At 40.5% G+C, this 22,022-nt stretch overlaps 2 protein-coding genes across 8 annotated transcripts; both read right to left on the reverse strand.

The window, feature by feature from the left end:
• Positions 1 to 13: 13 nt before the first annotated feature.
• On the reverse strand, positions 14 to 9,434 carry LOC309688958 (uncharacterized protein). Of its 7 annotated transcripts, none has more exons than XM_082505057.1 (14): positions 9,046 to 9,434; positions 7,932 to 8,125; positions 7,672 to 7,850; positions 7,398 to 7,505; positions 7,174 to 7,267; positions 7,018 to 7,067; positions 6,829 to 6,910; positions 4,830 to 4,915; positions 4,550 to 4,744; positions 4,352 to 4,447; positions 4,008 to 4,136; positions 3,741 to 3,845; positions 3,500 to 3,558; positions 14 to 518 (listed from the first exon to the last, which is right to left on the reverse strand). In XM_082505057.1, exons 2-14 carry the CDS (start codon positions 8,101 to 8,103, stop codon positions 497 to 499), a joined length of 1,377 nt encoding a protein of 458 aa, XP_082361183.1. In that variant the 5' UTR covers positions 8,104 to 8,125; positions 9,046 to 9,434; the 3' UTR covers positions 14 to 496. The 7 variants fall into 7 exon arrangements, with proteins under 7 accessions (XP_082361183.1, XP_082361182.1, XP_082361180.1 ...); XM_082505056.1 differs by having other exon boundaries at positions 14 to 2,953; XM_082505054.1 differs by having other exon boundaries at positions 3,500 to 3,585.
• Positions 9,435 to 10,656: 1,222 nt separating this feature from the next.
• jdp2b (Jun dimerization protein 2b) lies at positions 10,657 to 20,104 on the reverse strand. Its single transcript, XM_082505125.1, has 4 exons — positions 19,970 to 20,104; positions 12,176 to 12,393; positions 11,758 to 11,862; positions 10,657 to 11,563 (listed from the first exon to the last, which is right to left on the reverse strand). The coding sequence occupies exons 2-4, from the start codon at positions 12,368 to 12,370 to the stop codon at positions 11,372 to 11,374; spliced, it is 492 nt and encodes a 163-aa protein (XP_082361251.1). The 5' UTR covers positions 12,371 to 12,393; positions 19,970 to 20,104; the 3' UTR covers positions 10,657 to 11,371.
• Positions 20,105 to 22,022: the final 1,918 nt, after the last annotated feature.

A 22,022-nucleotide genomic window follows, 5' to 3' on the forward strand; every position in this document is an offset into this window, starting at 1 on the left:
TGAATTATCCCAACTTTACTCCTGATCTTTCAAAAAAAACCCTTGTCTTTTTGCAGATGAACTGGACATTACACATTCACATTCATCTCCTGGAAAGTCTTTGTCTCTTTTTAAAAGGTCTTGGAAAAGCAATGCCGGCAAAATAAAAGCAGAGCGCCGAGGTAATGGACGTCTTTGCGGCCGATCTTGGCTAAAACATTTTATCTCGTGCCAGATTCTGTTTCGCTCCCCGAATTCTCTGCCGCATGTGAGTTGTGTGCCAGCGGTGGATCTTCAAAGCCTCATTAGCCAGCCTGCCGCTCAGCTCTTGAGAAGCTCCAAATAATGGGATCATCTCTGACAAAGTCTTGAGGGTTGCTTGGCCCTTTCTCCCACTTCACAAAAACAGGCTCAAGTGTTTGCAGCTGTGTATGATACCTCTTCAGTATTTCTGTTTACTTTAATAATCACAGGGCACAATGGGTCCTAATGTACGTCTTTGTTTCTCTGCCAGCACCTACACAAATGTCTGAACAACACTGTTTGGAGGAAAAACACAGAATTCATTACGCGGGCACAAAAAACCAAAACATTACATTACCATGAGAATACTGGAGGTTCTAATGGGCCTGAATACAGCAAACAATGATACAAGAGCTCCTTTAATTTAATTATTTACTTTTATTACCGCTCAAGATTCCATTAGCGCTTTTGAGATCATGATAATTGGCAGCGTATGCCAGTGGGTGCATAGATATCTGAAGGGCCTGTTGGCAGGTTTTATGTTTCGTCTTCAAAATTTGGCCAAATCTGTGAATTTCCAATGGGACTGCTCAATAAGACGTGGGTTTCAAGTCTTTGTGTCCATTCAGATGAAAGATGGCCCATTAGAAATTGGCAGCTAGCTGTTTGTTTTGATTAAGCCACATCAGAGAGATAATTTACCTAAATTATTCTGTTATTTTTTTTCTCGCTTTCAAAACAAGCTCATTGTGGCAATACTGTTATATAAAGAATTATATTTTAGTCCAGCTGAAAAAGTACATTAAGAGAAATGTGTCCATTACTGGACAGCTGATTTAAAAAGCTGAGTACACTCTATGTACAGGTTTTTTGGGAGCAGTACTGCATAAAAGATTGAAGCACTTAAGATGTTTAGTTCAGTTTAGTTTTTTTTTTTTCAGTTCATCCTCCAGTCTTATCGGCGAAACCTCTGATTGGTCCCAAATTCATTTAGCATCAATGAGCATGACAGAAAAGCCAAACTGAGCCAGAATCAGTTAGAACAAGAAGACAGTGTCCTGTAAAAAGGAGTGAAAGCCTGAAGCCCACAAAAGACCTGTGGCAAGTTCTTCATGTTGCTTGGAACAATCCAGCTGCAAAACACCAGATGCAGGTAAACTGTTTGTTAATACAGTTTATGATTTTTGTGACTTTTTTCTAGGTTTTTTTTAAGCAACCTCACACTAATGCATGAAAAATCTACTCTTTCCTTTCTGCTGCTCCCTCCAGGGACCTCCACAGCTGATCCCTTACTCTCAGGTCCACATTCCTGCCTTTGCTACTGTCTCCTACCTTCTAATACACTTCATGCCTTTGTTGCACTTGTTCCTAAATGCTTTCACTTTGCAATAATACCGCTTATAGTTGATGGTGAAATATCTAGGAAGGAAGAAATTTCACAAACTGACAAGGGCATCCCGTTACAACACCACACTTGGATTCAGTGAGCTCTTTAGAACGACCCGTTCTTTCACACAGGTTTGCAAACGTAGACTGCAAGGCTGGGTGCTTGATTTCATGTGGAAAAGGACTGAAACCCCCCTTAAATTCAAAGACGAAGAGGTGTGGCCCAGTACTTTAGTCCCTATAGTTTGCATACTGAAGCATACAGATGGGCTCAAAATTGGATTCAGTCTGGATCTGGATTCTACAAAACCTGTTTCAGCAGCATTGACAATAAAGCCCAGGTGTTGACATAGAGGTCAACATTCATGTTTAGGAAGATCCAGAAAGAGTGAAAGAAGCACCAACCAAAACAGACGGTGGTTTGCTGACACCTGTAGCTCATCTCGTAGACAAATCTATGGAACTGTTACTCCAAGTTTCTTTGTAACACATGCCTGTTAAAAAACTAATAACTGGGGCTCCTTTCACTTAAAGGTTTCAAAACAAAGCTAAATCTCTGATAAAATATTCAAAAGAATAATGATAATTAAACTGTCAGTTTAAAGGGTGACGCATCTTCTGATCACCCATAGTTGTATCACAAAAAGCCGTTTAATTGTGACACAAAAAGCCGACGCAGATGAGACCGTGCGTTGTGTCATTGTCTCCTCTGTAGCTGCATCTGGAGCCACCTGGCAGAAACCGATAGCGCTGCTCGATATCGCACCTTGAGACAATTCAATTCTGCACACTCTTAATAATAATAGTAATCCCATTCGGCAGGGCCTGCATAAGTAATGCTCTGCATGCATATTCATAAGTGTACCGTTTCCTTTGCGGGCCATTTCATTCAAAGCTAACGAATGTGGTGAAACAACTGGCTCGCATCTGGCCCTATTCTTTGTGTCGCCTCTGTCCTTTGATATGGACCCCAGCTCTTTTCTTCTTCCTCCTCTTGTTCTGTTGTCATACCAGAAGATTATTTTGGATGGAGAGAATGAGGCAGAGGACCCCGCCGGCCGAGCCACAGCTCACAGCACTGAGGTTAGTGCAGCTGGTTGATGTCACAGGTTCAAGTGTACACACTGAAGTGGACCGATTTGGATTTAGCTAAAACTGTGAAAAAATTGCGAAACTGTGCTTTTAGTTGAAAGTTATACTAGAAATCAATGAAGGAACTACTGCATATTAAGGAGAAAATCAAGTATAAACTCCAACAACATTTATTTAAAGATGTCAACAGCCCTCCCAAATCTTCCTGTTAGTGATACTGTGTCTCCACGTCTATGACAGCTCAGTCAGCTGACTGCAAAAATAGAGACACAGTTTAAAGAGAACCTGACATTATATTCATGGCTGACAGACGACGTTCTGAAGATATTTCTCAGTTAGTAAGTGTTTAACTTGAAACACCCCTGATTACATTTAAAGGCTTACTTCACACCCCAGACTGTTTTTAAAATGGATGTATGGATGAAACAGGATGCAAAGCAGCTTAGTTTGAGATTTCACAATGGGACATCACTAACCAATGAGAGCACAGTGCCTACGTCCATCATTTATATACAGTCTATCATCCACACATAAAAAACAACCTCACTGAACTCTGTGTTCAAATGAAGACAATAAAAATATTATTGAAAATACTGCGGGGTAAAAAAGCCCAAGTTAAGATGATTCTGTCAAACTTGGATTTCTAAATGAAAAGAACAAGAAAATAAACTTTTTTTATTTAACCTCAGTGCTGTCCAGGTTTTCAAAAACCCAGGCAAACTAGAATAAATGAACTGCATTTGTTAAAGACATCATCAGGGGTCATCATGTGCTGCTGTTTGTGTGTTTGCAGACTAACCTGTACACTATGGTTGCCGTGCAGTTCTTGTCAAACTTCCTGACCAACCAGCCAAGCTGCTGTTGATCCAGAGGTATGTTAGCTTCCTGCATGTGTGACAAGTTCAATTTCCCAATCGCTCATTCACGCAAGAGTGGGAGCTACAACTTACTAAGTTAACATTCTGTCATAGATTTGCTATCGTTGCTCATGAGGTGCATTATTACATTATCACTGCAGCATGACAAACCGTTAGCCTGACCTTTACAGCCTTCCTGAAGGCAGAGGTGGAGACTTTCATGGTTCCCTCTTTGTCCAGAGCCTGGAAGAAATCCATGATGCTCTTATTTTGCTCTTCAAAGAACTTCTACGGAAAAAAACATATAGAGAGAGATCTTGTTTTACAGTTGAAAGCATGTTAAAGAGGCTGCTAAGACTTCTGAAGTATGAACTGAAAAAGCAGAAATGATTTTATTGATTTTCCCATCTTTTCCCATCACCAGTTTTCTCAGCCTTCTTGACAATGTACCTTAAAGATCCCAAGTGCCAATAAGTTCTTGGTGACGGAGGGCAGAATATAATACTGGAACCGCAGAGCAGGGCGGGTCATGCGGGTTTCTTCCAGCAGCTCCACAAAGGTCTCACAGACAAGCACACTCTGCACTCACACAGTCACAGACATATTATGATCATATAATATTGTGATTGTGTATCTAATTACTTTTGGGGGCTTGTGTACAAAAATGTACTCCACTGCGGTGGTGTACAGAGGCAAAATTACAACAAATGCGTCATTAACCAAAAACAGACTGTAAATTAAAACAGATACTACTTTTATTTACACCTCAGCTTATATTCTTTCGCGGCACTTACAGAAATATCGATCTCCTCCAGTGCTGATTTCATGTTGTTTTTAACCGTTCTGAGCAGCGTGGCGGCTCCGATTTTTGTTATGGGGTTGCGAGAGAGCTGAAACGCACACGCAAAGACCAAACATGATCTCAAATTCATAGGGTGCAATGACGTTAAAATCGTTACAATGAAGTATTGCTGCAGGAGTCTTTTACTCACTTTGAGAACCTCGAGGGTTTCGTTGGTGGCCAGGCCCTGGCAGAGCAGCCTTACAGCTTCATCGTCCACACAGTTAATGCTGAGGTCCAGCAGCACAAGTGTGTCATTTTGTTGCAGCACTTCAGCCATCAGCTGTACCTCTGGACGGCCAAATCCACTGTTCGACAGCTGGAGCTGCTTCAGTGTTGCGTTTACCTGAGGAAAGAAAAGGGGGGAGAGAAGGTCAGCAACGAGAGTTAACAAAACTGAACTCTTTGCTCGAGTGTGTAATTTTAGTCACCTTTAGACCAGCAATCAGAGCCGCATTGCCACGTATAAGAAAGTGATTCCAGCTCAGATTTAGGACTTCAATACCGATGTTCTCTGCTACAAGGAAGTGAAATACACATTTTTACAAAGTCACAATACATTTGAGACTAATCTACAAGCTACATGTAAAATTTTCTCAAGTTCAAGAAATACTTTAGGAATACTTAATACATTACTATTAAGTAATATATCAGTGGGTCACATTTCTCTTTTATAGGCCTGCTTGTTTGTTTTCATAATTACTTTAGTTTAGAAAGTCTGTACAGCAGCCAATCCAGGACTTCAAACTGCTGAAAATCAAATGCTGCCCAACCAAAGTACATCTGATCATCACACGGAATAAGATGAAGTATATAGTATTTAGTTCTTTATGTTTTGTTGATGCATTTTGATTGCCTGCTAATTTGCTCTGCTGGCTTTACTTCTACTACCAGACAGCCATTGCTTCAGTTTTATTTCTTCCCTACTGCTGACGAGATATAAATTCAAGTTCGAGTTCAAGACCAAAAACAGTCAGAAAATTAAAAAATGTGTTATTTTAAAATCCCCTTTTTTTTGTTTCAGTTCTATTTCTTATTTAAATAGTAGCTGTATGTATGGAAATGTATGTAATGTATGTAAATATATAATGTGACTTTTTACCGGTAGTTAAAATCACAAAATGAACCACCTGCAATACTTCCACAGCCCACCAGGAGGCTACAACACCCACTTTGAGAATCAATGCCGTGCAGCAGAATTTGTCTTTTTCTCTAAAATACTTAAACTACTACAATGATATAGTATAATATCATAAGGGCACACTGACTATATTTCATAATGGAAGGAAACTCAACAACAAGAACAATAATGCTCAAACAGCCTTCACAGTATATCTACTAATAAGAAGCTATAATCCTCAGCTTTTTAGCAACTTTCTTTCCCTGACTCTCATTGCATGATCTATAATATTCTTTGTTATCACTACAGAGGTGTCCTCCCACATGAAGGTTTATTTATACGGTGCAAAATTGCCTCAAGGTACTTCCTATCTTCACGGAAACAGGGAGGGGGTAGCCATCAGTGGCAACTGATTGTGGGTGATGGGAGAGAGAGCACAACTCGCAGAGAGAGAAGGCCGAATCTAATGACATGCTGAGTGCTGACAAGGTGAGCGGAGAGGAAATGCTCAGTGGATCACAGGAAGTCACACAGCAGTTTGTGCCTATAACAAGTAACTAAGGGATCCTTCTGAGTCACCTGATTCAGCCCTAACTATAAACTTCATCAAAAAGTCAAATCTTAAAAGTAGAGAAACACCAGAGAGTGAAGAGTGAAGTTCTCTATTAGGACAATATGGTACTACACCAGCGGTCCCCAACCTTTTTTGCGCCACGGACCGGTTTATGCCCAACAATATTTTCATGGACCGGCCTTTAAGGTGTCGCGGATAAATACAACAAAATAAAACTAGTACTGGTACCGAAAAAAAGAACATTTATTCATAACACACCTGAAAAGCCCAAGGAAAACCAAGTAAACGATAAAAACGACAACAAAATAACGCTGAAAACTGATAAAAACCCTGAAAACTATACATTTCACACCTGAGCCTCAACTCTCGCGGCCCGGTACCAAACGACTCACGGACCGGTACCGGTCCGAGGCCCGGGGGTTGGGGACCGCTGTACTACACGGTCCATATTGTCCTAATACGGCCTGATTATTCAGGCCGTATTAGGAAACAAATTAGGAAAACAATTTTAAATTCTAGACTTAACAGGGAGCCAATGCAGAGAGAGAGAAATTTACAGCTGGATGTTCCAAAGTGAGGATAGCTTGTTTCTACCCTAACGTTTAAAGCCCAGATGCTATTCCAAAATTGTCAAAAGCTGCTTCATCATTAGAATTTCTAATTTACAAAAAAAAAAAGTAAAGCTTTGCATTAATTTGAAGGATCTAATGTGAACAGAAATAGAGATGATCTGTACCTAACATGACACCCAAGTCTTCTCCTCCTGCATCGCAGATGCAGTTGTAACTGAGGTCAAGCTCTTTGACCACAAAATCATTCTGTTAGATAGGAAACAAAATTCTGAATTGCAGCTTAAAGCATATATAGACGTGACACATATAGACATGTGTAATTCATTATGCGGCATTCGGCAGTCTGCACTCACCTTTAATGCTTCTGCCAAGCATTTAGCTGCAGCGTCACTAAAGTCATTTTCTAAGAGAACAAAGGGAAATGAGAGAATTACCTTCTTCATTTCGCTGCTGTATTACAGTGATAGACAGAAGTTCATGTCAGCATAGCTTAAGACTTGGCTGAGCACCTGAGAGGTTGATGGATTTGAGCTTACGATTGTCTGACAGCATTTTGGAGATAACCTCTGCTCCTTTAAGGCCCAGCTTGTTGTCAGAAAGATTCTGAAGAAAAGACAAGATTGAGATTTTTGTTTTTTAAATAACATTAAGGCCATTTCTCTTGCACATACAGCAAGAGGATTACATCTACACAAAACTGTAGTTTTGAATGTGATATTTTTAAAGTCGTTACTAGACTCTGAATGCTGATGTTTTCAAAAAGCATCGCCATCAGATACTGTGTCCCTTCAGCCTGAAGTGAGTTCCCTTTCAACTCGAGGTGGGTGACTACACCGTGACTCTAAAACATTAAAAAATAAATTAATAAAAAATGATACAATATTGTTTAAAAAGTACAAACTCATTTGAAATATGTTACAGACTCATTACATGACCAGAACTTGATCCAGCATGACCTACACCATCTTAATTTGGGGATTGCATGAATAGCTAGAAAAAAGGATTACTTTCAGAAGGATAGCCAGAGCTTTGGCCCCCAGAGGTCCCAGCCCATAGTAATTCAGGTCTAGAATAGCATCATCCAAGTGGCAGAGGATGTAGGAAACAGGAACGGCTCCTGTCTGCTTGCAGGCCTTTAGATACACGTCTGATGGGGACAAATTCAATCTCCTGCTGGAGGTGAAAACTGAAATGAAAATAAGAAGACGTGACGGGTAAATAAAAAACACATCTACTATTACGGAATTGTTTTGCTCCATGAACATACTATCGTCTTCCAGGTCAGTACTGCATTCATCATCACTGTGCCCTGCTTGGCCCTTAGTGAACTTGATTTCCTCCTGGGATCCTCTGGACAGGACTGACTGAACAGAGAGCTGCTGCTTTTCCTCTTGTGAATTGGACTGAAAATCCACACTGTCTTCATGGATGTTATTCATCACGGCACAAGATCCTGACAACCTCAAGTGTATGTTTGGAAGACAACATAAGAGGAGCAGACAGGTAGGATTCACTGCTGCAGGCTATTAGACTGTTTAAGCAACATTGTGTAATTTTTGTAAACTCCTGTGCACTGCCACTTTTTAGGCTTTAGCATCTATATGAGTGCAAAGAGCTGCACATGAAAGTCTTTACACTGAATTTATTAGGGATGTGCATGATTTACAATATTCAGATGAGTTCTATTTAACTGCCCTACAATAAAAGAAGAAAATGTGATCAACTATGCAAAGTACCCAGACTCGACCGACAAAGTGAGATGAAAGTCTAAACATGTACAGATATTGACAACTGTCAGAAAGGTTATGTGTGGCACCCCTTCAAAAATATATAAAAATGGGGCACAATTAAAGCTACCGAGTCTACCACCACTATCCACAGTAGCAGAGAGCACACTGGGCTGTGGGCAATCTTTAGACAACAATCATCAGTGAAAACTGAACTTAATCTTGAAATATCTTTGCATGAAAAACCCACTCCTGGTATTTCCATCAGCTTAAATATTCAGACTTCCTGTCTTCCCCAACATTTAAAAATCCTGGAAACGCCCCTGGCTATGCACTACTTCCATGAGCAATGTGAACCTGATAGAGAAAACTGCAGAAACAACACACGGATAGTTTTACATGAAGTTTAAAGATCTACTGAACTTAACATGACTTACTTTACAGCGCATTTATTTAACAGTGAGGTAGAAGAAGAGCTGCCAGCTAACTAGCTACCTAGCTACTACTGCATTTTATCAAGCAGTTAACAGTTAGATCAGCAGAAGAGGGGAAACACTGTTTTATTCGGAATTAAAACAAATACTTACTTTTTTATATAAAATCCTATTTGTCAGACCTTTATTATTGTTCATAGCAGAGGAATAATCCGCCTACCTGGGAAAAAATTTGTCGTTTTCTAGTGTTAAGAAGATGATCCAACGGCTGATCAGGAGAAGGAAAGTTATGAAAGATCCGAGGGCGGCCGGAAAATTATCGATAAAAACAAATGAAGCACACTGGAAACGGCCATTTCCATCTTTAAAAAAAGAAAGAAAGAAAGAAAAGTACCCTATATCAATTAATAATGGTTTAAAGTATGGTAATAGTGAAGACTTTGATTCGTTTATATAGATAAGCACTAGATGGCGCTGTTCACCGTAATCCCTATCGAGATGAGACCGGATGTGGTTGTAACGTGGGAGAGACCAATGACTGTATAAAGCACTCCTTTATACAGTCAGACTACCAATTCTACCAAATGGGGTAAAATATAACCACAAATATGAGTTGTTCTTTTATTGCAATAATCTCCCGCACCCTTTTTTAGACGTGTTTTTGCTTCTTATTACTAATTGTTAACACTTAAGTGCAAAGGCTGTAGGAAAGGATCACCACGTATTTGACTCTAATGTTCTCACAGAGCTTTGATTTGATTTTGTTTATAGTAGACACGCATGTGGGTATCCTGTGTATCCTTTTTATCCTGTGTAAAATGTTATCGTCATGAGGTTAGAGTGACTGATATTTGATTGTGGACTCTTGTGCGCTAAAGAACTCATGCGATAAATCTCTGTGTAACCGTGGATAAGGATTAGTTTCATTGACCACATTAAAGCTGTAACTAAATCTGCTTTTTGGCATCTCAGAAATCTAAGTGAGAGATTATGTGTCCCAGCAAGAGCTAGAGAAGCCCATTCATGATTTCACTTCTTTACTAGTCAGTTCGTTCTTTAGTTGAAGTCAACATTTTCTCAAGGCAATATGTCACAGTGTCCTTTCCTCTCTGACCATGAAAATCTAATTAGCTCATCCTTGAGCTCAATTGCATATTTGTGCTAAATTTAAAGAAATGTCTTCCAAGTGTTTGTGAGGTATCATATTCACAAAAAAAAAAAGAGTCCGTTCTAATAAATATACTAATAAAATACATGTTCCAATAAACACCAGACTTGTAAACAGTAATAAAGTACTAGGATAAATTCTACAATGAAGAGGCAGCCAGTGATCGTCAGCAGGTACTGGGGCGTCTGCTGTCGGGTTAGTTCTGTGCCGTCTGTCATTTCTCGCGGTGAGCAGTGAACAAAGGGATCTATGTTAATCAAGGCTCGAAGAAATAAAAGCATGAGTGACCTTTTCAGAGTTGTGCAAACAAAAGTAAAGCCCTGACTTTGGCAATATACTGAAGAATAGCGCTGAAGAAAACGTGATTGCACAACATTTGGTATTCTGTAATTCTAGTGTCATGACCGGCTGGTGCAAATTCAACTTCAGTATATTGCAATATTGCATTTTTACAGGTGTAACGTAATGGAAGGAAAACATAAAAGGTCTTTCTTGTAGTTAGAAAATAAAATTTAATCTATTCAGGATATCAGTTTATACATAAAGAGAGATGCAGAACAGACACTGAAATACTGCTCAGCTGAGGAGCCTCTACTCCTTTTCACAGCTGTTTGACAGCGCAACATGACAGACTGCAAAGACTGAAAGACAAATCACATCAAGTGATTCACAAGCATTTCATATATGTTTATGTATAGAAAGCAGTATAAAACAAGTACAATAATGGACAGACAACAAGTCCAAAAAATAAGGGTGTAAACATTTTGTGTATATGTGCTTTTCATGACGCCAGCGTCACCACAAATCGGATCAACCGGTAACTGCCATCGTCGAGGCAGGGTATAGAAATAAACATTGAAAAAAAAAACAAAAAACCTCTACTCCATTTGGTGTATCTGTAATGAGTATTTTATCCTAATAACTCTACACCTGTATATTTCAGCTAGCATACATTAGGAAAACTGCAGAACACGGCACTGAAACAATGCCACACAATCTACGCAGGGCTTTTGTAACAGAGCACCATAGTGATATTAGTGTGTTTCCTCAGCGCTGTTTCCAGTCATACTCTACTGTTTCCATTGGTCCCTTTTTTGTAGAGATGGTTGAAGTAACAACGAGGCACAGCGGGTATCAACAACAACACTTAATGTGGAGATGAACCTGGGTATTTCCAGTCTTCCAATGGACAGAGCCAGCTCGTGTAGCAGTACTGAGGAAGCCCCACAACCTCAGATCTTTGGACAAAGTCTCCAAAAGTCTCCAGCTTGGAGCTCAAGTGCTTCTTTAGAAATGTATTGCCAGTTATGTTAACATATAAACGGCAGCCACGGTGGTGCTAGTTTGGGCTTCAGGAACTTCCCTGGTTTCTCTTTTTTCACTTGGTTTCAGAGGACAGCTGCTCCAGCAGTGGGTTGGCCTCACTCTCAGGTGTTTTGACGCTGTCGGTCCTCACGATGCATGTCGGCCGGTGGAGATTGAGCATCACCATTAGCTGCTGCCTCTCCAGACGGAGCTCCTCGATCTGGGCTTTCAGCTCCGAGTTCACCATTTCCAGACGTTCCGATTCCTGGACAAAGGCATTCAATTAGTACATACTACTGGAAAAAAACACCTCACAGAGGACAATCTTACGCTTAATGAGTTGATATTGAAATTTGAGGACAAAAACTAATCTAACCACAAACATGAATAAGTGGTTTGAGATCATGAAAAATGATTTTGTTCTGCTCTTCAGCGTGCAGTGCTGAATCATGAACTCACCCTTTGAAGGAAGTCAGTCCGTTCCTTCTTTTTGTTTCGGCATCGTGCTGCAGCAACTTTGTTTTTCTCTCGTCTTCGTTTCCTCCTTTCTTCATCTTCATCCATCTGCAAATACAAAGTATCATTAATATTAAAACAGAAGAGGTTTTTACATTTTACTGTTCTTATTTTTCCATTTCAATCACAGGTTGTACAAAAAAGTGGACACAGCCACCCTGAGGTTACCCCTTGGCTTACTGATTTGAAGCCATGAGTTTGACACTTTGGCTGCTACCATGTCTTCTGTTTTTGTGACCATACTTGGGTGACAGACAAAAATGACTCTTAATGATAAAACGATAAAGCCTGACTTGATTGGCTAATACTCCCATGACATTCGCGTTTCACACACTGTTTCCTCTTTTCTCTTCCTCCTCACCTCTGTCTTGATGGCCAACGGCCGTTTCCCCAGCCTGCCCAGGAAGTGCAGCGGAGACAGCATGGTGCCCAGCTGGCGGAAGTCAGCCAGCTTGAGTTGATCGGTGAGCGTGGTGGCCGAGATGCCCGCCAGTGGGCCCAGACTGGGAAGGGAGCCCGCCGCCAGCGAAGGGTCAGGTATCTGTCCCGGCATCATGTCCAACCCGGCCACCACCGCCGCTGTGGGAGGGGAGGGGAAGAGGCGAGGGGGTAAAGAGAGGAAGGAAAAGAGAAAAGAGGAAGAGGGGGATGATTAGGATGAGAGTCAAGCCTAAAAACAACTCGCTGACAGTGAAAATTCAGCTTTTTTTTCTCCACCACAGAGAGAAGCATAGTGCACACACCTATTTTAAATACTTGAGTCTGTAAATCTTTATTTCTAAAAGAAGAAATAATGAAATTAATTAAAACAAATTTTTTTAAGACTTCATGGTGCCAATACTAATATTTTTTCTATTTAATCATAATGCTTTGTTATCAATTTCTGCTCACTTTCACAAAGGAAAAGAAATATTGATTATAAATACTAACTTAATTTTTTAAAGTCTTCCAGCCCACTACCTTATATCTGATCTATCCCTGCATCTGTACTGATAGCTACGGTTTTATTCATACCAAAAACCATGTCATGGGTGCATGCATTTTTCTTTGGATTCCCCCCCCCCTTTTCTGACTCCGTTATGATAACATAAACATTTATACTTATTATACTGCAGCCATCTGACAGCATCTTTTGTCTTATTATGATGTTATACAGCTTGCCTTTGACACACACTCGTTTTTCACCATTTTTTGTCTTCGTCATCAAATATCTTTGTAAATACTGGCTGCTGTTTCTAAGAATGATTTCAAAATGATTGTGTTGACAGCTGTGTTATCTTTTCAGTAGGCAGCGGGTGAAGAAAAGAAAACACAAAAACCCAAACACACTCACACACACACACACACACACACACACACACACACACTCACACACACACTCACACACACACACACACACAAACACAGACAGTGTAAGCAGCGACATACTCATTGCTGTAGCTTCACATGCAAAAGGAAGCAACGAATAAAACTTTTCAAAAAGCTTTTGAAGCTTTTTGATCTAAAACACAGATCCATCTTATCGTAACTATCGTCTTTTACCGTCAGATAATTTACAAAGAAGTTTTGATCTCTGTTCATTTTTTTTTTGTTTTGTTTCCTCATGAAAAGGTTTTAAAAGTTATGAAAAGCATTTGTGCCAAAACAGAGCTGGGTAACACTCATGCATTCCATCACCACCCCTCTTCCAACAATTTGGGGTATTTTGGAGGGTTTGACCACAGTACTTTTTAATGTAATCAGGCAGGAATGAAGGACAGAGGAGAAAAAGCAGCATTCACGCAGGCATAAAGGAAGTGGCTGGAGAATTAAGACGTCTCTCTAATTACTGTAAGGCAGAGAGTTGGAAAACTTCTGATGGCCAAATAAAAAACAAATGCTCCAGATGAGAACAGTGTAACATGAACCGACTCTACTCTGTCCATCCCTGCGATCTCTGAGGAGAGGCAAACTGAGACCCACTGACTTTACTCTTACTGTTCCGCATTCGAGCAGAAAATAAAGGCACCCAAAAAATGGCAATTGTAAGCAAAACACTGGCAGACTATTTCACCTTTTCAGAGGGAATTACAAGTAGATCTAATCTATTTGACTAAATTCCTGCACACCTGATACTTCAACTTCTTTGGGTACACTGACAAAACATAGGCTCAACAGCCAAACTTGCAAATGGTATCAGATGGTATCAATGCAACTTTGGCGTTAACAGTTTAATTCACATTTGCTTCTTCGGCATTCAGCCGTAGCCGAACCTCCACAGGTTAGGCACCAACTGAACAAAGCACCTCTCACACCAAACCAACAAAGACGTGTATTGTGAAGTGCTACAAAAACAGCTAACTTTGCTGGTGGGTAACTAGCTGACAGGCTGACTGTATTTAAAGTTAAAGTAGTTAAAGTTTTTCTTTCATTGCTACCCCTTTTTCGCTGGGCTGAAAGACTTTCTGTATTACAAAGGCCATGGAAGAGGTAATGAAAAAAAGCAGGGTTATGTAACTCTATTCTAACGTACTCCACCCTATGCATGGGCTGGTCCCAAAGTGTTTTTACAGGCTCACTAGAGTTTACTGTCGTGCATGGCGGAGACCGAATCCAGCAATCAATATGAACCTCTGAGATATATATGAACTAAATAAATCAAATTATTTTGTCTGTCTAATTTGCACTAGAATTCATTCATTTAACCATCTGCATCAAGTGTAGTGCAGAGGTCAGGTCTAAAACAGCCCTATAACCATAAATTTGTTAAGCTAAAACTTCAGATCACATTTAAACTAAAGATGCAGTGCACACACAGTAAAAATAAGCTAATCTTGCTAATTCTTTTGATTTTTCAGAAGTCTGCATTATGTATTAAACCCAAGGACAAGTTGATGTGTGGAGCCAGTCCCTCATGAGGCATTTTATTACTTAAATCCCAACTGCCCCCTCTCTCTCGCCCTATGTATACTCCCATTTACACTGCACTTGGCAGCAGCCTGTTGTTTTTGCTGGAGAGGAAAGGAACAAGACAGCCCTGGTTTAAGAAAAAAAAACCCTCAGACAAAATTCCTCCTCTCTGAAACTCACAGGAGTGTTGTAGTGGAGTGGAGGGTGCCAAAGCCAACTCGTTCTAAAGAAAGAGTGTGTAAGAACAAGGAAATACAGACAATAGTAGCGCTGCACAGCTAGTTGCTGATCAATAACTTTAATGGAATTCAAAAGACGGGATCCAAACTAAATTCCGGATTGAGAGGAAAGCCACAAGAACTGAAGCTTCTTTTAGGAATTACTGAGCAAACTGCTCTTAGAGCCAAAATAGAGTCTAATATCAAAGTTGGCCAGACAGTGAGGATTGGTTTACAGACTCAAATTAGGCTCCAACCTGGACAAACAATTTTTCAAGGGAAGCTGACATTGAAGAAAATATGTTAATTCAAGTATAATCTTATTTTATGTCGATTGGACTGGCTCAACACACCCTAGTGTAACCTAACTCTGCACTGTTAGATACGTTACAAGGAAAATCCCCCATTCCTCAGTACGGCGTGTTGAAACATGCAGTTGAAGTCAGCTCTTATATAGACATACACAGGCGCTGATTATATAAGCTTAAATAAATCTCACATTTGACTGCACAACATGAGATCACACAAATCAAAAGTGTGCAGAGACAGTTTTTGCCAGCAGCCTCTAGGACAAAGGTGAAATGATGCATAAAAGAAGATGACTATCAGTAGGAGACGTGAAAGTTGAGTTATACACCATTCCACACAATTAAGCTCCACTGTAAACTCTAACACATAACAGGCACTCAATGTGTCTCGGTTCTGAGTTAAACATGACTTTTAAGTTGAGTTGAGTAGAAAGTTTGTTGTGTTTAATCTGTTCCGTCTGCCACACAAGTGTCTAAAAAAAATCCCCGTTTGCAAATTCAACACCCATTCAAGCCTTAAGACATGAAACCTCACAGAAGCTTCATCTGTACAACACAGGGAAAGTTTGCTGATGCATGTCTTGCGGGGTGTAATTATACATAAAAGCATGAGTCAAAGTGAATTTTACATTTTTCAAAAAAGAGGGTACTTTTCTCCTTTTCTTCTGTCAGCAGCAGCCTGCAGCCAAAGATTAGTGGTCAGCGTTTGATGATGCAACAGCCTTACTGTGCTTTTGCAGTCGAGCAGAAAAGCCAGTGCCACAGCTTTTAGGTCCACTGCAGCCTCGGACAAAGATACCTACACAACACCAGCAGCAGTGTGGGCACCGCTAGCTCACTGAGGGGACGTGAGCTGAAGCCAAGGGCGGTGAACGGAAACATCACGTATTAGCTATGAAATATAGGTTCTGGCATTAGCCCAGAGCCAATCTAACTGCATGCGAGTTAGCTGAAGGTGTGTGCGTGCTCACGTCTTTTGCTAGGCCAAATGTGTCCATTTCCTGAAAGCAATTAGAAGTACCAAAGAATTCAGGCTCTTATAGACCAGCAGCATGACTGGAGGCCCCGTTATCCTCATTCTTTTTAAAGACTGCCTGAGATGGTCAGAGCAAGGATACAGGGGTTTTCATAGGCTACTCATTACCTGTACATAATACTGCAACCACTATGGCAACTGAAAACAGAAGTCAAAACTGCTTGCATTACGGGAAAGACATGCATGCTTCCCTTGATGCCATTTTGCCACCATTTGTCAGCACACTATTAGAGTCTAATTTTGGATTATTAAGTCGTTGCACGGGCCACACACACCAGTGCACACCTTGCAAAAGTGCTTCTACAGCTCCAAACTCAACATGAGCCCTGAAAATGAGCAATGAGCATAGAGGCTGTGGCCAAGGAACACTCTCAATCTCCGGCCAAGGTCTAGGAGATCATCATTACCGTCTGCACTCAGTCAGGCTGTGTGTTGAGTTACAGCCTTTCGCAATCCTCTGAGGAAACCAGGGAATTAGGCACCAGCTTTCCTCAAGAACAGGACAGTCCAAATATACAGTGTCAACATTCCTCCAAGCCCTCATTATATTTTCATTGGAGGGACAGGACAAGACGCAGACATGGGATTAATAGGTGCTGGTCTGATGGAAGATGAGTGGAAGTGATTTTTTTTCTTTTTTTTTTTTTGGGGGGGGGGGGGGGGGGGTATTCTTGTGGGTTAAATAGCTGCCGAGACAAAATTAACTTTACCAGAAATTCCTCTTATGGAATTGACTTAATACTCCCAAAGCAATTCAGTCCACAGCTAGTAATAGCAATACTTTTCCTTTACAGTTTGGAGTGAGTGGGATGGAGTGCAGCACATGCAGAGCTTATCTTTTGTTGAAATTACACAAGAGAAGCCCATTTAACTGCTGCATTTTATTGCAGACTTTGACCTGAGAACGACATTTTTTCCAGGCAAATCCAAACACTAAACACCTGCAGATATGCACAAAGCATGCAGGCTGTGGCTGCCATCATTCAAACATTAGTATGTGATCTTTGGCTGTGTTCCTGCTTGGTCTGCTTCGTGCCATTCAAACAGTCGCACATCTATATTCTGCATCTGGGTGGTCCTGGTCGAGTTATTATAACGTTACTATTTTTCCTCCATGCTGTAAGTCAAGATTAGACTGTGCATGGCACAAAGCTTAGGCTTGGCTCAGACACGGATTAAAGGAGTCAAAATGCAAAATGCTGGCAAAAGCCTTTTTAAACGTATGGATTTCACATCTATGACAAATCCAAGACAAGTCCTGTGCAATCTCTGACAACATGATATTGGCCAACCAAGTCCAGAAAATTAGATTTAATGCTGCCTGTTGAAACAATCTCAGTTCTTATGTAACTTGTGGTTGTCACTTTAATGAGGTTTCATACTTTGTCCTCTAGTGTTTCCTCATCCGCCTCATGTCAAGCATACACTTGTACAGTGCAGACACTGGAGCGATCAAACAAGCCGTTCAGTGCTTTTATTCCTCTCAAAGACTAGAAGCTAAAAGGTTTATGTTTAGCTCCACATTTAACACAAAGGGTTCCATTAATCTTTTTTTTTTTCTAAAGGGTCCTTTTATAAGAAACACCAGTGTTTCTCTCAGTAACACCTTTGGACATGTGGCTGTTTGCTTCCACAGTTTGCATCTAGTCTCCTTGGCAAAAAGGTTTTTACAAACCATGTGGAAAGGCTTATGGGGGACTACAATGTGATACTGATAATGTGATACCCATAGCAGTGAATGGCTGCTCCCCCAGCATTTTAGTATTAGCACCACTGAGCCTGGCTGTTGCATAGTTGGCTCGCTCGCCTGCAATGCGTCTGCTGTCTATTGAGTGTACTGAGGTGCAGCTTGGCAATTCTAGCTCTCCAGAGACACACTGGAAGGCATTTTTACTTAAAATAAACTGTGCGCCCACGTCCAGCCTCACAGCCCCGTCGGCCCCGCGCTGCCTGTCGGCTCGCCAGCCCTTCCCCATTAATCCACTGCAGCGTTCCATTTATGCAGAAACCATCCTACGGATGTGCCCAGGCAGGCACTGGGGCATTTAAACCCTCTGCAACATGCTCATTCACTTAGACCCACACAAACACAGACACAGACACAAAGGAAGCATACAGTATATAAAGAGCACACACGAATAGTTTCCCCTGCGTGGCATATAGCTGTACGCTGCACCCGCTGAACGGTATGCACCTCCATATAGGAAAAAGCTGAACCTATGAACTTGCAAGTGACAACCATCCCCTACCAATCATTTTTCCAATTCCACGATTGGCCTCTAACCTTGAGGTCAACAAGGGCAGATAAGCTGGCCTGGATACAGTTACATATACAGTAAATCTTTTTAGAAGAAGTTGATAAGGGCGTGTTTTTCAGTAGCTCACACCATCAGCAAGAGGAAAACAAACAGTCGCTGTAGTAAAAAAAAAAAAAGTCAAGGGTTGGAGTATGTTTATCTGATATGCAAATATACATCTAAGCACCACGCGCGTGCACACACACACACACACAACCCCCACCCCCCTACACACAAACAGAGTTTCCTCTCAGCTCCCAGAAAACTATACTCAAGCATTTGGGGGCCAAAGCAAAGACTACAAATGTAAGCCAATAGGAACACACATTCTTGGCTGTACTCCCATGCTCCCAAAGAAATCTCACACTTCATTTGCATTACTTATATTTCACGGTGAGCTAACAGCACCAAGATATTTTCTTCTCAAGAGAGCATCTCTGATAAATCGCATCTAGATTTGTCTTAAATTGATGCAACTTTGTTTGTAAAGTTTTACAATCTCCAATGGACCCCTTATTTTGTTGTTAAAATGTCATGTTAAAGACAGTTTTTAAGGATCCGACAAAAAAAAACACCTTTTCTCTCGTTTCCCCCGTTTTGTTTCTGTTTTATGTTATTATAATGTAATAACTTTGGGGCTGACAAACCAAACAGGAATAAAATAAATAATGGGTGTTAATTCTGCAGACCTGACCTGCACGTCTTATCTTACAGCTCCCTGCAAAATTTTTGCATGGAGAAGCTGGACTGGACTAAGAGTCCGATATTAACGCCAATGCACAGAATGACTGTACAAAAACTTTTCAGACACATGTTTGCTGAAAGTGAAAGGGTACAGCCTTGCAGAGCCATGTAGCTCGCTGTAACAGGCTAGCGTAGCTAGCGGTTAACTTTGAAACTCTCAATGAGTGTAAGCCGTTGCATAACTGTCTTCAGAAAGCTAACCGACGCTTGAGTTTAGCAACACAGAAAGGAAGAATCCCGAGATGAAAATACACCCTGACACAAGCGGGCTATAATTTAGCTAACGAGGCTGTAAATAACGAGCTATAAAGCGACAGTTGCTACAACAGTTGTAACAACAACGGGCTTAATGGTTGCGGACGCAACAAATTGACTTCTGCGGTAGGAGCACGGAAAACTTTAAAACTGTAAGGAAACTAGGACTTTCTCGAGCAGCTGAGTGACAGTAGGTTTTAATATAGGAATACGTACATAAATGATCACGGGAATTTGTAATACATACCGAGGAAAAAATGCACTGTGGTAAATGTCTACAACGTAGTAAAAAAAGTGTGAGAAAAATGCAAAAACACGAAGCCTGGCATTTTAGCTAAATACGAACACAGAAACAAAGACTAGGAGGCAACGGCAGCACATATCTCGACGCTTCGCTAACACACTTACCTGTTGTAGGTCCAAAAAAATCCGCAGTATTAGGAGGACCGTGTGGGAGTCAGGAGTCGGATGTGGGGTTTTGGGACTAAGTGAGGTCGTTGCATCAGCCCGTTTAAGTACTGAACTCGCTCAGGAATGCGGAACTGCTGCGTCAGACGTAAGCATGGATGAAAATAGGAGGACGACTGAGGCCCCGCCCATAGCAACAAGAAAACATACACAGACTGCGGAGAGGAAAGTTTCAGCCCGGGGGACACACGGAGAGAAAGAGATACGCACTCCCGGGTAAATACACGTCTGCCACGGCAATAAACGAGTCAATAAATAAAATTGTGACTGTAAACACACCGCACTCATCTTAGCTGCGGGTGTTTGGCACTGCCAACAACAAAAATATAGACTACCAGTCTAAGTAGTAAGTTATTTACAGCCTTTAATAAAAAGGTTATGTTGCAATGTGACAGTTTTTATCAACTATATCAGTACGTGCAGCGCTAACAAGTCACACACAAAAAGATTTTCATAGTCATTGTTAAATTAAGACAGGGGTTGTCAAACATAAGGCCCAGGGGGGCAGAGACTGCCTGTGCAAAGACTTCAGTCCCGCCTACTGGATGGCTTTGAACAACGTGAAAGAGATCACAAACTTCGGACTTTTAACTTTATTTTAGTACGTTTTACAGCTTTTCCCATTAATAACGACCCCACCCATGGCCATTCAGACTGGCCTGAGTAATTAAGCAATATAATTACTAGATATAATAATAGAATAATACAATTAAAAGGTAAAGTTAGATTTTTATAGCACCATCTGCTTTTTTTTGGAAATTAACAAAAAAACAACAACACATTTTTATATAATTACAGGGCAGTCTGGTCAAATTACAGAACCTTCTATCTTTCATTTATTTCTTATATTTTAAGTCCATATAGTTGTGCTGACAGATGTACTGCAGGAGCATTTCTTTTTCAGGTAGAAAACTGTAACCTGCTGTTAAAATCACACTTGTTTTTCTCATATTAGGATATCTTAAGGATTCCATTTGCATGTCTGTGAAGGTTCTCAGTCATCCAGGTCATGGTAATCTAAGAAACTTGATTGGCCTTCTTCAAGTTTCTTGAAGAGGTTTCCACCTCTCATCCGAGAAGCTTCTTCCGTTCTAAGATCTTTAGATTCAATTTGTGTTTACTCTGACAGAACGTGAGTTTCACTAGTCTGGCCCACTTAAGATCAAAGTATGTGGCCCACAATGTAAAATCAGTTTGACATCCCTGATTTAAGACATTTTTAGAGGCCCAAAGATATGAAAGCAATTCATGCATGGTTTAATTATGACTTACCAGTTTAGTGCATATGAAAATGTATTGATTTGTGACCATTAAGGCCTCTAACATTCCCCTTTCCTTCTGTTGTTTTTCATTTGAATATAAATAAGATATAAACTACTGTGCAAAAATCTTGAAGGAGCTCCCATTTCTTTATATTTTTCTGGGAAAACAGCACATATGTGCACTGTTTTATTGAAACACACAAATATAAATGGAAATGCACTTTAAAAGGCAAAAACTGAAATTGAGTTTGTGCAATTCTAACAAGAGTGAAACACAATATTCATATTTTATTCAGCACAGTCTGAACTTTTGACTGACAGACCTGCCCTGTGATTTATAGATGGCTGTAGACGCTCACTGTTGCACCTCTCTCCTGACCTCTTCAACACACGTCAACAATGATTTGATCCAAAGACGTCAAATTTGGATTTATCAGTCCATAAGACGTATTGCCACTGATTCTCAGTCTTGTGTAATTTGACATACCTCAGCCTTTCCTTCCTGTTTCGTATCTCTTAGATTATATGATTGCACTTGATGAATGAAAATAAAAATGACTACAAAAAATATGAGCATTAACTAGTATTCACAAGAAAGAGGAAGGAAAAAACTTAAACGTAGTAATTAAAGTAATCTTTCTAATCTTGTGGGAGCACTTATTTAACCTGGGCATTCCTACGTGGCGCATATACACTGCTTGCATGTACTAATATCTTTATTAAAGTGATAT

This window comes from Aulonocara stuartgranti, assembly GCF_965226115.1.
Source record: "Aulonocara stuartgranti genome assembly, chromosome: 15".
In the NCBI taxonomy this organism is placed as follows: Eukaryota; Metazoa; Chordata; class Actinopteri; order Cichliformes; family Cichlidae; genus Aulonocara; species Aulonocara stuartgranti.

Bases quoted from the DNA above. Each gene is read 5' to 3' on its own strand.
- LOC309688958 (XM_082505051.1), bottom strand. From the start codon at position 8,103: ATGAATAACATCCATGAAGACAGTGTGGATTTTCAGTCCAATTCACAA. The intron at 7,068-7,173 runs GTGCTCAGCCAA...TTGTTCTCTTAG, and splicing joins CAAATCCATCAACCTCTCAG to AAAATGACTTTAGTGACGCT. The intron at 3,586-3,740 runs GTCAGGCTAACG...TCACACATGCAG, and splicing joins CCTTCAGGAAGGCTGTAAAG to GAAGCTAACATACCTCTGGA.
- jdp2b (XM_082505125.1), bottom strand. From the start codon at position 12,370: ATGATGCCGGGACAGATACCTGACCCTTCGCTGGCGGCGGGCTCCCTT. The intron at 11,863-12,175 runs GTGAGGAGGAAG...TTGTATTTGCAG, and splicing joins CGTTGGCCATCAAGACAGAG to ATGGATGAAGATGAAGAAAG. The intron at 11,564-11,757 runs GTGAGTTCATGA...GCCTTTGTCCAG, and splicing joins GGACTGACTTCCTTCAAAGG to GAATCGGAACGTCTGGAAAT.